General features: G+C 34.9%; 1 protein-coding gene across 2 annotated transcripts in view; it reads right to left on the bottom strand.

Annotated features, from left to right (window-relative positions):
- The window catches only part of LOC145673370 (optineurin-like), a 111,800-nt gene that overhangs the window by 29,990 nt on the left and 68,692 nt on the right, over positions 1 to 13,118 (bottom strand). For both annotated transcript variants that reach the window (XM_081743013.1, XM_081743014.1), the window contains exons 11-13: positions 11,223 to 11,325; positions 8,465 to 8,653; positions 5,084 to 5,259 (exon numbers count right to left, since the gene is read on the bottom strand). In XM_081743013.1, coding sequence (XP_081599139.1) covers positions 5,084 to 5,259; positions 8,465 to 8,653; positions 11,223 to 11,325 — 468 coding nt within the window. The remainder of the gene's footprint in view (positions 1 to 5,083; positions 5,260 to 8,464; positions 8,654 to 11,222; positions 11,326 to 13,118) is intronic.

The following is a 13,118-nucleotide window of genomic DNA, read 5'->3' as shown; positions in this document are numbered from 1 at the left end:
CAATAAACAATGGGACTATTATCTCCTACCTTCAGAGTGAGAACCATCTGTTTTACGTACGAATATATTGTATTTTATACTATGTTTAAACGTATTTGAAACAACCTCATCAATGTATAATACACCAAGAATAATGAAATTTTCTTTTCATGGGAACGAATTAATCATTTTCCTTTTCTTATGGGAAAAATTCGTTGGATGTAGTCCTTCTTTGGTATTCCACGGAACTGGAACGAACTACGAACTATATCCATTCCATTGTATTATACAATGCAAAACCTATCAATTTAAAGTTATTTTTACAACAATGAAATGTATGTTTTTAGTTTATCGTCCCACAGTTATTCCCTTTAGGTCAGCGCTTCTCAACCTAATTCCTATCACGACCCCCATTTTTCACATTCTCTTGCCAGCGAACCCCTTATAATTTCTGGTTTGTAATGAATTTGTGAGAAATTTTTAATACACCTATTGCGGAGATCTCACGATATCTATGTACTTCTATAATAGTAGAATCCATTTCTTGTATATAGTGGATACAGTAACTTCTCTAAAAGCGAATGGATTAAAGTCAAATTTGGTTAGTTCATTCATATTACAAATATCGAATCCGATGCTGTTTCAAAATGAACACCATTGGCCGGAGTGGTTTTTCTTACAAGGTAAGCACTGAAACAGACAATTCAGTAGGAGGTAGAATGATTAGGTGTATATGGTTTGCAGATGATATGTCACTTGTTGCAGAATCTGAAGAGAAAATCAATAAGATGTTAGAAAAATTCAGGCTTTAAAAATTATGGGATGAAAATAAATGTTAGGAAGACAAAAGCCATGGTGACTGGAACGAAGGAGTCGGTGCCAAATGTAAAAGAAGGGGAGAAAACAGAACAGGTGACTAGTTTTGCGATATTTGGGTAGTATTATTAGTAATGATGTGAAATGTGAACGTGAAATAAAAGCAAAGATAAAATGGTGAAAGAAGCCTTTAGGAGGAAGAAAGTACTATTTTGAAGAATCTTAAATAACAAAAAGTTGAGAAAAGGATTCATAAAATGCTCCGTATGGAGTAATGTACTGTACGGGTTAAAAATTTGGACATTACGCAAAAATGATGAAAAACGTCTGGAAACTTGCGAAATGTGGGTGTGTAGAAGAATGAAGAGAATTAGCTCGTTTGAGCGGAAAACGAATGGGACGGGTATTAGAAATGGCGGGGAAAGGTACTAAAAAGAGGATTGGCTAAGTATGAACTGTATCATGAGGGACATGCTAGAGGGTATGGTAGCACGAAAGAGGGAGGGGGGGCGAAGGAGACTACAATTAATGGACGGTATCAAAACGAAAAAATCGTACGTGAAGTCGAAGAGGTTAGTGGAACACCATGGAGTATGGAAGATTCTCAGCTCGGGACGTGACCTGCCAATAATGGCATAATATCTATCATAATGATGATGACTGTAGAATAAGCATTAAAGATGAGACACACATCGATCGATAGATTACACTGACGTGAATAAATGCTTCTGGGGTAAATTCTTGGGTAAAGCTTTCAAGAAAATCGAATTTTTATGGCGCTAAAAAGATGTCCTTTTCCAAGCCGAAACAGACTGTTTACTTATTTATGAATTATATATATAGAAGAGGATACACTGCTAACTAGCACTCTATCTATTCTTGTCCGTTTTCTCATACCAGTGACGCACATACTATTTGTAAAATGGTTAATGCGAATTTTCATTTATGTTGTGAAATGCCTAACAGAGCATTATATTGGAGGGACACAAAATAGGGTACCCCATGTGATACTGTACAAAAAAACATTAACTTTATGGTCTATGGAACTCAGAGATTCAATGCGGCGTTCATAAAAGCTCTCAACTGACTATCCTTAGCCAACTAGATCCAGTTTCTACTTTATTTTTGCGATATCCTTCTTAATATTGTTCTCCCATCTGCGCCTAGGTCTTCCTAATGGACGTTTTCCGATTGGATTTCCGGCTAAAATTTTGAAAGCGTTTCTACTTTCTTCCATTCTGGCTAGATGACCTGCCCAAATGAGCCTCCTAGATTTGATGACCCTAACAATGTTTGGTAATCTGTATAAATTGTGCAGTTCTTCGTTGTAAAGTTTCCGCCACCCACCATTCCCTCTCCTCTTGTGTCCGTATATTCGCCGCATGATTCTATTTTCAAATACTTTCAGTCTGCGTTTTTCCCTCAGAGTAAGCGACCATGTTTCTAACCATACAGAACAAGAGGCATGATTACCGTTGTATATTTTAAGCTTCAAATTTCCCGACAAAATTCGCAAGGACAAAAGATTTTGAACTGAATAACAATACGAATTCTCTGCTTTCAGTTGGTATTAAATTTCTTTCTGTATATGGTTTTGGTCTTTTAATAATGATGGTCTGACATACTGATAATACATATCTGAAGGTATCTACTTGTTTAGACTGAATAAAAACACGGATTCCTTGCTTTCAGTCGATATTTAATTTCTTCGTGTACATGGTTTTGGTCTGTTAATACTGATCCTAGATATCTGAAAATATTGTTTGATATTTTGACGTATCCATAATTTGCAGTATTACGATGTATTTTCCAGGTTTACCAGGTCACGATTTACAGATCTAGTATATAACTAACTCTATGGCCTATGGGGGGCCGCGGTGGCTCAGTGGTAGAGCGTTCACCTCTGGTGCTTGGGGTCCCGGGTTCGATCCCAGTCCCCGCCAAGTGAACTTTGTGGTGGACAAACACCGTGTGCGTGGGTTTTCTCGGGGTTCTCCCGTTTCCTCCCACTTTCTTCATTCCACCATTTCATTCATCACTCATCATCACCGTCTCCTTTAGTCTAACCGGCATAACCGTGGGACGTAAAACTCAAAGATTTCATTTCATTTTCTATGGCCTATGGAACCCGAAGATTCAATGCCACGTTCACAAAAGCTCTCCGCTGACTTCTGCATCCAGTTTCTACTTTGTACTCCAATCTCTGCGAGATCCATCTTAATATTGTCCTCCCATCTGCGCCTAGGTCTTCCTAATTGGATTTCCGGCTAAAATTTTGAAAGCGTTTCTACTTTCTTCCATTCTAGTTACATGACCTGCCCATCTAAGCCTCCTAGACTTGACGACCCTAACAATGTTGGGTAAACCGTATAAATTATGTAGTTCCTTGTTATGAAGTTTCCGCCATTCCCCATTCCCGTTTTTCTTGGGTCAGAATATTCGTTTCAGGATCTTGTTCTCAAATACTTTCAGTCTATGTTCTTCCCTCAGAGTAAGCGACCATGTTTCGCAATCATACAGAACAACAGGCATGATTATCGTTTTGTATATTTTAAGCTTCAAATTCCTCGACAGAATTCGCGACAACAAGAGATTTTGAACCGAATAGTAACACGAATGCCCTGCTTTCAGTCGACATTTAATTTCTTCATGAATATGAATTTCCTATGTTAACATTGATCCTAGATATTTGAAACTATCCACTTTATCAAAAGTATTATTTAATATTTTAACGCATCCATACTTTGCCATATTACGGTCCCGACGCACTTCCATGTATTTAGTTTTCTCTGCATTTACTTCTAAACCCATGTCCCTGCAAGCGTTTAATAAGATCTCTGCATTTCTTTCTATTGTTCTCTTATCATCCTCTATTAAATTTACATCATCAGCATATGTCATAACCTGGTGAATACCGTTCTAACTCTAGGCCCTGGTTGCTATCTTTGATTTTCCTTATAGCATATTCAAGAACAAAGTTAAATAATAATAATGACGACAACGCATCTTCTTGTTTCAACCATTTTCGACGTGAAAGCTCGTGGACAAAAATTTTCCTACCCGGACTTTACTTTGGGATTCATTTAAATATATCTTAATAAATCTAATTAGCTTTCTCGGTATTCCAAGTTCTGTAAGAACGTTGTATAATGTTTCTCTCCTAACCGAGTCGTACGCCTTTTTAAAATCAATAAATAGTTGATGTACCGGGGTATTGTATTCTCACAGTAAATATTTGGTCGATAGTTGATCGATTTCGTCTAAATCCGCACTGATAATCTCTAATAATTTCATCTGCGTATGGGGTCAATCTTGCTAACAGAATATTTGAAAGTATTTTATAGGATGTTGACAGAAGAGAAATGCTTCGATAATTATTACAGTCAGTTTTTTCTTGTGAATAGGAACAATGATTGATTCTTTCCACTCTTGTGGCAATTCTTCCTTGTTCCAGATAAGGAGAATGAGTTAGTGTATCTTACCAAAGGGTGCCTAATGTACTATGCATGTATATGTAATCACGCATACTTTTAGTTTAGTGTGTGTGTATTTAGAGTTTTGTAAAACATTAATTTATTTCATAAAATATCCCCTACTAATAGTCAAATAAAGCAAAAAGAGAAATAGGTTCTGAAAAGTAAAAATTCGTACTTAAAATTCCTTGACTTTTCCAGACTTACCAGGTCGGTGAAAACCCTGAAATAATAATATTTTACTATTTTCCTTATTGAAAGAAAGAAAGGAAGAATTCTTAAATAATGCAATGCTATATCTGACGAAGCATTGTAAAAATACCAGTACTACAAATGTAGGTATTTAATTAGAAAACCCCAATGTACCCCGGATAGTAGTCAATATAGCAAATAAAATAGAAAGCGTCCTACTCACTGCAAAAGTTCTAAAAACTAAATGCCACTTTCGAGGAACACGGTCCTTATGTATGCGTGTTGCGTCACATACATTGGGTGTTTTGAAATTTAAAAATCAAGATTGATACTGTTGAAATTCTCCTTTAGCACATTTTCCAAAGCTCTCTTAATAATGCTTACGTTTCCTTCTTAATATATACGTTAAGTAGAAGTTTGTACAGTGCGTAATTACCCAAAGCTTGGTACAAGATAATTCTTTTGGCCAGCATACGCTACATTTCACATCTCATACAGCTTCCATAATGAAAAGGGACGTTGAATTTTACACAAAAATATTAACCTTTTTTGATCCTTTTCTTCGTCACCTGTGATGAAATGCTGTACTAATTTTGAAACAAAAATCAAAATATTAAACTCACCCTGATTGATTCTGAAGTTTACTATACTCGCTTTGTTGGTAAGTATCCAGTTCGTCTATCAATTGTTGGTTACGACGCTGCATGTGTCTTAAATCTTCAGCCAATTTCTCTTTCTCTCCAGCCAGTCTTTCGCGTGCCTCTCTCTCTGCATTGAAGTCTGACTGATACACATCCACCTAGAATGACAAGTAACAGGATGTAACAATCAAATCTCGCAAAATATCGAAGATCGTTATACAAGTACAAATTGCGAGCGGTGATAGTAGTCAATATAGCAAATAAAATAGAAAGCGTCCTACTCACTGCAAAAGTCCAAAAAACTAAATGCCACCACTTTCGAGGAACACGGTCCTTATTTTCAGCTCGCTTACGTCTGGAAAAGGTTATGAAGGTAAAAAGGATTAAAAAATTATTCGAAGTACATATACACTTCATATTTAAAAAAATACCGTATTTTACAGACTATATATAAGACGCACTTTTTTCTTCGAAAAATTGCCTTCAAAATTCAAGTGCGTCTCATACTCGCAATTAAGATAAAAATGCCCAGTGTTTGATTTCAAATTCCCACTAGTCTTAAAAATGGCCATATATTCGATGCCGCGGGAAACGTATTTCTATCTGGCAACATTGGATTCAACTGGTAGCAGCAGTGCACCGATGCGACGAACATGAGTTGCAGGGATTCATAAGCTTGCTAACACTGCCTCCTTCTCGCCCCGCCATTACAAACCCAGAACCACGGACTAGAATATACAAACCATAAATTCTGCGACAAACTGGAAGCAAGGCGAACTGTACGGATTTTAAAGGTCAGTTCGGTTTTATAAACTATGATTTTTTTTAGTCTGCTTTGCAATCTGATAATAAAAACTGTAAAAATTACGGGTATTTAAAAAAATATTGCTTAAAAATTAAGGTGTGTGTTATAGTCCGTAAAATACGGTATATACTACGACAGATGAAGCAACGTAACAAACTGCGAGGATGTCTAACAACCTCGCTGCTGAAAAGGAATATTAACAAGCCATTTATTATTATTATTTCATAAACGAGGTAAACATTCGGTTCTTTTCTCTCACCATATTCCTTATTGGTAACTAATGCTATGGCTTAAGGAAATCGATGGTTCATTACCGCAGAAACAATATCTTATTGGATTGTAATGTGGAAAATGCCTGGTAATCTGAGTAATAAAAAGCAATGTTATTTTTTGTTAATTTGAATCATCGTCTCATGCGTCCAAATAATTTTAATTTTAATAAACAATGTTAACCTGTAATATATATATATATATATATATATATATATATATATATATATATAAATGAAAGTGACTACGTTTGTGACTTAATAACTCCTGAACCACCTGACCAATCTCGATCAAATTTTCAACATACATGAAGTTCGGGCCTGGGATGGTTTCTATCAGTGCAACTTCAAGGGAGGAGGAGAGATTTAAAAATGATCGAAGATAATTTATATTAGTGTCGAATCCATAGTTTCCGGGGTTGCTGAGATGAACAGTGACACTTACGATGCCGTTTATATCCAAATTCAGCTCCGCAACTTGATGGAGGGGTAGACACTTAAAAATGATCGAGAATTACCGATATTAGTGCCAAATCCATAGTTTTCGAAGTTGTTGATAAAAACAGTGACATTTCCGACGCTGTTTAAATCCAAATTTAGCCCCGCAACTTGAGGGAGGGGGAGATACTTAAAAATGATCGAAATTGACCGATATTAAGTGTTGAATCCATAGTTTTTGGGATCGCTGAGACAAATAGTGACACTCCCGATGCCGCAAAATGAAACGTATTCTCCCTGTGCGAAGATTAATAAAGAACACCTCATTATGCCTATATATTTATCTCGTAATATCATTTCAAGAACTTTTCTGTTTCTTTATAAGTTACGACATACATTGACAAAACACCGAGAACTCACACCTAGAGTTACGTAGAGCTAAAAAATTTCGGTGCAGATTTCAAATGATAATATTTATACAAACAGTACCAAAACTAATTACACAATATACAAGGACTCAAAATTCACTGACATAGTTTAAAGAGTTTGCTAAAACAAGTCTCACAGAACACAATATTATGTGAGTCACAAGTCTAGAAAAGTGTTAAAACACAGCATTTATCATTTAAATGTTTTCTTAGAGAGGCTGCATCTCCAGTCGCTAAGTAAGGGTCGTGGCTGTATGGTTTGCGTACGCGCCTTCGGCACGGAATATCTGGGTTCGGATCCCACGTTAAGCTGTAGGTCCATATCTCATATAGTCTCGGTGCTAAACGGGACATTCAAGTCCAAATCAACCCATCCTATCACTAAATAAATACTTGTGTATACAAAAGCGATTGGTGATAGCTGTGACTGGCCAGTTCGCTGTTCTCACCTCCCTACACTTTCTATTTTCAATAGCTTTAGCCTAACGGAATTGCATTGGAGCGAAAGTAATATGATGCCATACATGCTTAGTGTTCCTCGTTTACTTGTTATAGAAACAAAACGCGAAAAAAGTTTAAAAATTGCAAAAAGGAAAAATGATTGCGCTTTAACAAAAAATGCAACCAAAATACTGAACTTTTTATGTATGTTTTCCTCCCAAGACTATAATTTGAGGATTTTTAACAGAAAAACAATTACGGTGCAACACGTAAAATTCCTAGCTCTACTACTTAGTCAATATTAGATGCTCAAAAATTAGAAATGAAAACGATAGAATCACGCCCTAGGAAGCACTCACATACCTAATTCGTTCTTAAACAGAAACACAAAAAAGTTATAATAATATAACTGAAGAAACAAACAACAACGAGAATTCACTGTGCACTAAGCACTCATAAAAACGCCAAAAATTTCCTTCATGATGAGTTGTAATGCTCATTAATACAAATTTGGTTGCGGAAAATAATGGGGTTGTACACGGGAAAGAATATATGTACAGTTATGTCCAAAATGATTGTCGCATATCCATAACTGCTTCTTGTAAGAATATAATTTGATAATGACTTCACAGGGTACTTTTCCTACTGACACTATGTGTATAATCGGATAATTTGTATTTGTGGTAAATTTCACAGGGAAAGAATTATAAATACGAAAATTAGAATGAGTAGAACAAAATGTTGCTAAATGGACAAGAAAGTTTTATTTTCGTTTATTGTTCTTATTTACTGCCACATACATGTCTTTGCCGATGATACACATACTAACATTATAAGAAATACCGGGCGAATTAGTTCACAAATTATATTCCTACAACGATATATTTATACACATGTGACAATAATTTTGGACATAAGTGTACATGGCGAACTATATTTTTCCCCTTATATTTAGATATCAACATTCTAAACATATTCGTACCTGAGCTTTCAATATGGCAATCGCCTCATTTTCGAGTTCCAACTTCTTCACCTTCTCTTCTAATTGTTTGATGTAATTTTTGTTTTCAGCCACTTTATCTTCTGAAGACATCAACTGCGCAGTCATAGCATCTATCTTTTCCTGAAAACCTCTCGCCTGGGATTCATAATACATATTGCTATGTTGATCCTGAGAAAAAAAAAAAAAAAAGTCAGTTAGGAGCAGTTACATGTCTTATGAAATGTATTCATTTTTTTTTCAACAGCTAACAAAAATTCTTATACTTTAAACATCCAAGAGAGACATAATCTGCAGACTGTTTTGAGGCACTTCTCACTTCTTCCTCGGCACATCTAGAAAAATTTATTGCTACACAAACACATGATGTGTGAAATTCTTTGCTTGTCCCTGTAGAACATAAATGATGAGGTAAGTTTGTATTACGATAGTAAACTTCCTTTCTCTTTCTAATTTAAGCATAATGATAAATTTTTAACGGAAAACGAGCTTTTGGCACGTTGAATAACGATACAAAGAAATGCAGTGGTGCAAAGAATAACGACACAAACTACCAATTTATTCAGTTTCGTACACAGTAGAATCGTGCAAGTGCGGTGCAGTATGTGTACACCACACAACTGGGAGGGTAAGAGTTCACAAACTGTGGTGAAATTGTCCGCCGTTGATGCATTACAAAGAAGACATCGGCGAAGCAAATTTTGTCGTGTACGCTCAACAACAGCGAAAGTATGTCTGGAAGAAACCCCGGATTTCACTTACCGGATACATACTGTGTTGATTGACAAAAATTTATATAATTTATTTAAATATAATTAAAACTTTTTAAGTTATATTATTTAAAAGTTTAAAGTATTAAAAAAAAGCAATAGCAACACTTTTTAAAGCACGTTGAAATTTTATATTAGCTTTGTAATAAAGCACAAACAACTTTTAATAATAATAATAAAAAAAAAAGTGTTTCGCTAAAATTATATATAAAACCTAACTTTTAATAGCAAGTAATGAATTGGATAAGCTAAAATTTAAAATTTAATTTTTTTATGTTGAAGGCTTTTACAATGGCACCATACTTTTTTGGCCAGTAAGTTTTTATTTTTTTTTTATTTGTTATGATGACTATTGCTACTTTAAATTAACTTCTAATAAAAAAAAAGGAAGTATCTTGCCAAAACAATATATAAAACCTAACTCTCAATAACAAGTAATGAATTGGATAAGCTAAAATCTAAAATTCAATTTTTTTTACGTTGAAGGTTTCTACAATGGCAGCACACTCTCCTGGCCAGTAAGTTATCCTTCACTCTCCTTGCTTTGTTATGATGACTATTGCTACTTTAAATTATTGGTTAGGTTTTCCATAAACCGGCATTCATAATTAAATACACCATTATCATTACCGAGTAGTCAGATTAAAATTAATTTAATTTGTTTAAATCATTTCTAAATTAATTTATATCATCTATTTGTAAAAGCTCCCATAAAAAATAAAAACAAAACTTTATTATTAATTATGTTCATAAATTTCTGTACGAGCTAATAGCACTCGTCTGACAAGAATGAATATTCCCTTAAATTGTGCTTTAAAAATAACTATACACAAAATCTGCCAATTGTGTCATTGTTTAATATCATACAATAAAAATTGTTAGCTAACAACCCTACAACCCTTTGATTACAAACTAAATATATATATATCCTCAATATTAATATCAATATTCATATTTAATGCATTCTATTATTTTTAATATTCTAATACATAAGAAAAAACAGTGTCTTCATTTTTAAAGGTGCGACACAATACGTTCAAGCATAATGTTCAAGCGCGTATTTTATTTGTATTGTTATGCAACATGCAGCTCTATTTTGTCCATTTTAACTGCTTCTCTGCACGAAACTATTATCTTCCGCGGAATTATATATGACGAGAAGGAAATCCTTTCACGTCGCTTACTTTCGCTCAAATTGCATTCACGTAACTTACGGGAATGCCTCTTGTCCACAAAAGCCGATTCTGACATTTTGTTTCATGGACTCTTGTGCTCGGTTTTCAATGCGCAATCACCTCCCATATATTTGCAACCCTGCACATTAACACCCTGTATATGCTGTACACATTTAACGGAAAAAGTCCTTTAACAAAAGAATATTAAATACTTACTGAAGAGCAAATGAAATTTTAACGTTCACAAACAAGACAAACAGTTTGACAGTATTGGTTCAACTGAATACAATAGTACTACACAATTTTAATTGAACTAAATGAAATAATTTCATTACTTTTCTTTGCTGAATTCCGAATGATGCCATAAATTAAAAATATCCTGTGTGCCTGGTAACAGGTGTAAGCGAATTCCAACACCTGATTACCGAATACAGCGTCACCTAAACTTAAATGACGTTTGCAGAAAACAGTGGGAAGTCAACGAGTTAAATCTGAAAATGCGCCCCGAAATCCATGCCGGAAATCTGAAGGAATCGGATTGTCGATAACAGGACATTTGAAAGTCAACCTGCACCAAAAAATTTTATATGATTTGTAAGTTAAGTAGCAGGAAAGCAAAGGGAGGTAATATGTAAGAATAACGTTATTCCTTGTAACAATTTCTTTCTCCGGGAAGAACAGAGGTAGGAAGAAAAAAGTGTACTTGCCATATTCGTCTCACTGATTATCTTCTTCTTCTTCTTCTTTTTTTTTAAAACTAAACAAGACGTTTTATGCTGTTCATTTAAGTCTTACCTTTGTGTTTCTTTCCTTGTGATAAGATTCCCATTCTAGTAACAGGTTCTGGTATTCCTTGAAGAGACTAGCAAATCGACTTTGTGCTTCCACAAGAGTTTGTCTGGAAAAGAAAAGCAAAATAGTAATTTTGTCCTTTCGAAAGCTTTCTTTCAAGCATATAAAAACAAGATACTTATGTATAATTTGTGAAAAATAATTACTGCGTCTAAATTGTACTATACTGTTTCAGCGAATACTAGCACCTTTATCAGTAGACCGGATAACTTACATGTAACTCTTGTCTCTTTGCAGGACGTCATCATGCACTTACTGTGTGTGTCTAACTGAATAATGATGAGGTTGAAACTCTTGTTAATCCACTGCATCCGAACAACTCTCCTCTTAACGTTGTTTCGCTCTTTTACTATCTATTGTAACGGACTACCAAAAATAAAAGGTTTCCGTCAATTCACAAAGGAGTATATATTTTGTGAGCCACTCTTTATAACTTTCGCAACAGAGGAATAAGGTCACAGGTGGAACCTAAGAACGTTGAATTCGTATTAGAAGAAAGTCTCTCTCTCTCTCCTTACAATTATTACTATGTAGGAATTAGTGATGGGAGTCCAGAAGTGAGTAAGATTCCTGAGAACTCTCAAAAAATGGTTTACAAAAGCGATTCCACTTTCTACCAAACCCGGTTTCGGTGAAAAAACAACTGGTTTTGCTCATTCCTACTTTGTACTCTTCCATCGGGAATGGAACCCCGGACCACATGCACCAAAGGCACACGTGCTAGCGACTAGACTAGCGGAAGGCACTTGAGCTCCCTCGTGGTTATATGATTAGCGTACGCGCCAATGGCCCGGGGGATCCAGGCTCGATTCCCAGCAGAAACTCATGTAGATGGATTCCCACATTAAACTGAAGGTTCACGTCCCATATAGCCTCGCTACTGAAAGGGACGCTAAACTCAAATTTAACCAATAAACCAAAAACTAGCTCTATATTACATGTGCAATTAGTACAAAAGAAGTTCTGGTGCAAAATATTTGCAGTAGTAGAAGCTGAAAAGATTTGAGTATAAGGAATTTACATTAATAAGAGTTTAAATCTCATCAACAACTGGGTATATTATATATATATATATATATATCTCACACACACACACACACAAAAATAATTCTGATAAAAAATAAAAAAAAATGAGGCTTTTCCCAAGAGCTACTGACGAAAATAACCGAGATTGCTGAAACAGATTAAAACTGAAGTGCATTCGAACGCAGTAAGATGTCATACTTTTTTACTAATTTACAATATGTTTGAACATCATTTACAGAGAAATCGGCAAAATCCAGATTTCCATTTTTTTTTTTTTTTTTTTTTTTTAAATTTGTAAACTCTATTTTACCAGACGTTAGTCCAAACTTCATATACGTGGGCAGGGACGTATGCACGGGGTGGATCCTAACCCCCGAAATTTCGACTTTTGTGTAAATTTATCCTAAATTTAGAGGCAATTTTAGGAATTTTAATATAAAATACTCTCATATTGAGTTTGGACCTCCCTGTAATAAATTCCTGCGTACTCTACTGTACATGGGCATTTTTGGCATGTAAGACTGTACCAATGAATAGGTGTATACTCAATTAAATTTACATAAAAAAAATTGGTAAACGGGAAGCTACTTGATTTAGCGAGATCAAGTTTCTATCTTTAGCAGTATAATCAGTCATATTATATTTTTCCATCATTGGTAGGTGGGTATTTAGAAATTTTCATATATTTGATCCTTCGTCTTAATGAAGGAATTATACAATTAAGATTGACCCCATACGCAGATGAAATTATTGGAGATTATCAGTGTGGATTTAGACGAAATCGATCAACTATCGACCAAATATTTACCATTC

The sequence above is a fragment of the Thermobia domestica genome, chromosome 16, assembly GCF_964235325.1.
Source record: "Thermobia domestica chromosome 16, izTheDome1.hap1.1, whole genome shotgun sequence".
NCBI classification, from domain to species: Eukaryota; Metazoa; Arthropoda; class Insecta; order Zygentoma; family Lepismatidae; genus Thermobia; species Thermobia domestica.
The sequence above is the reverse complement of the archived record's forward strand: the minus strand, read 5'-3'. Positions and strand labels throughout refer to the sequence as shown.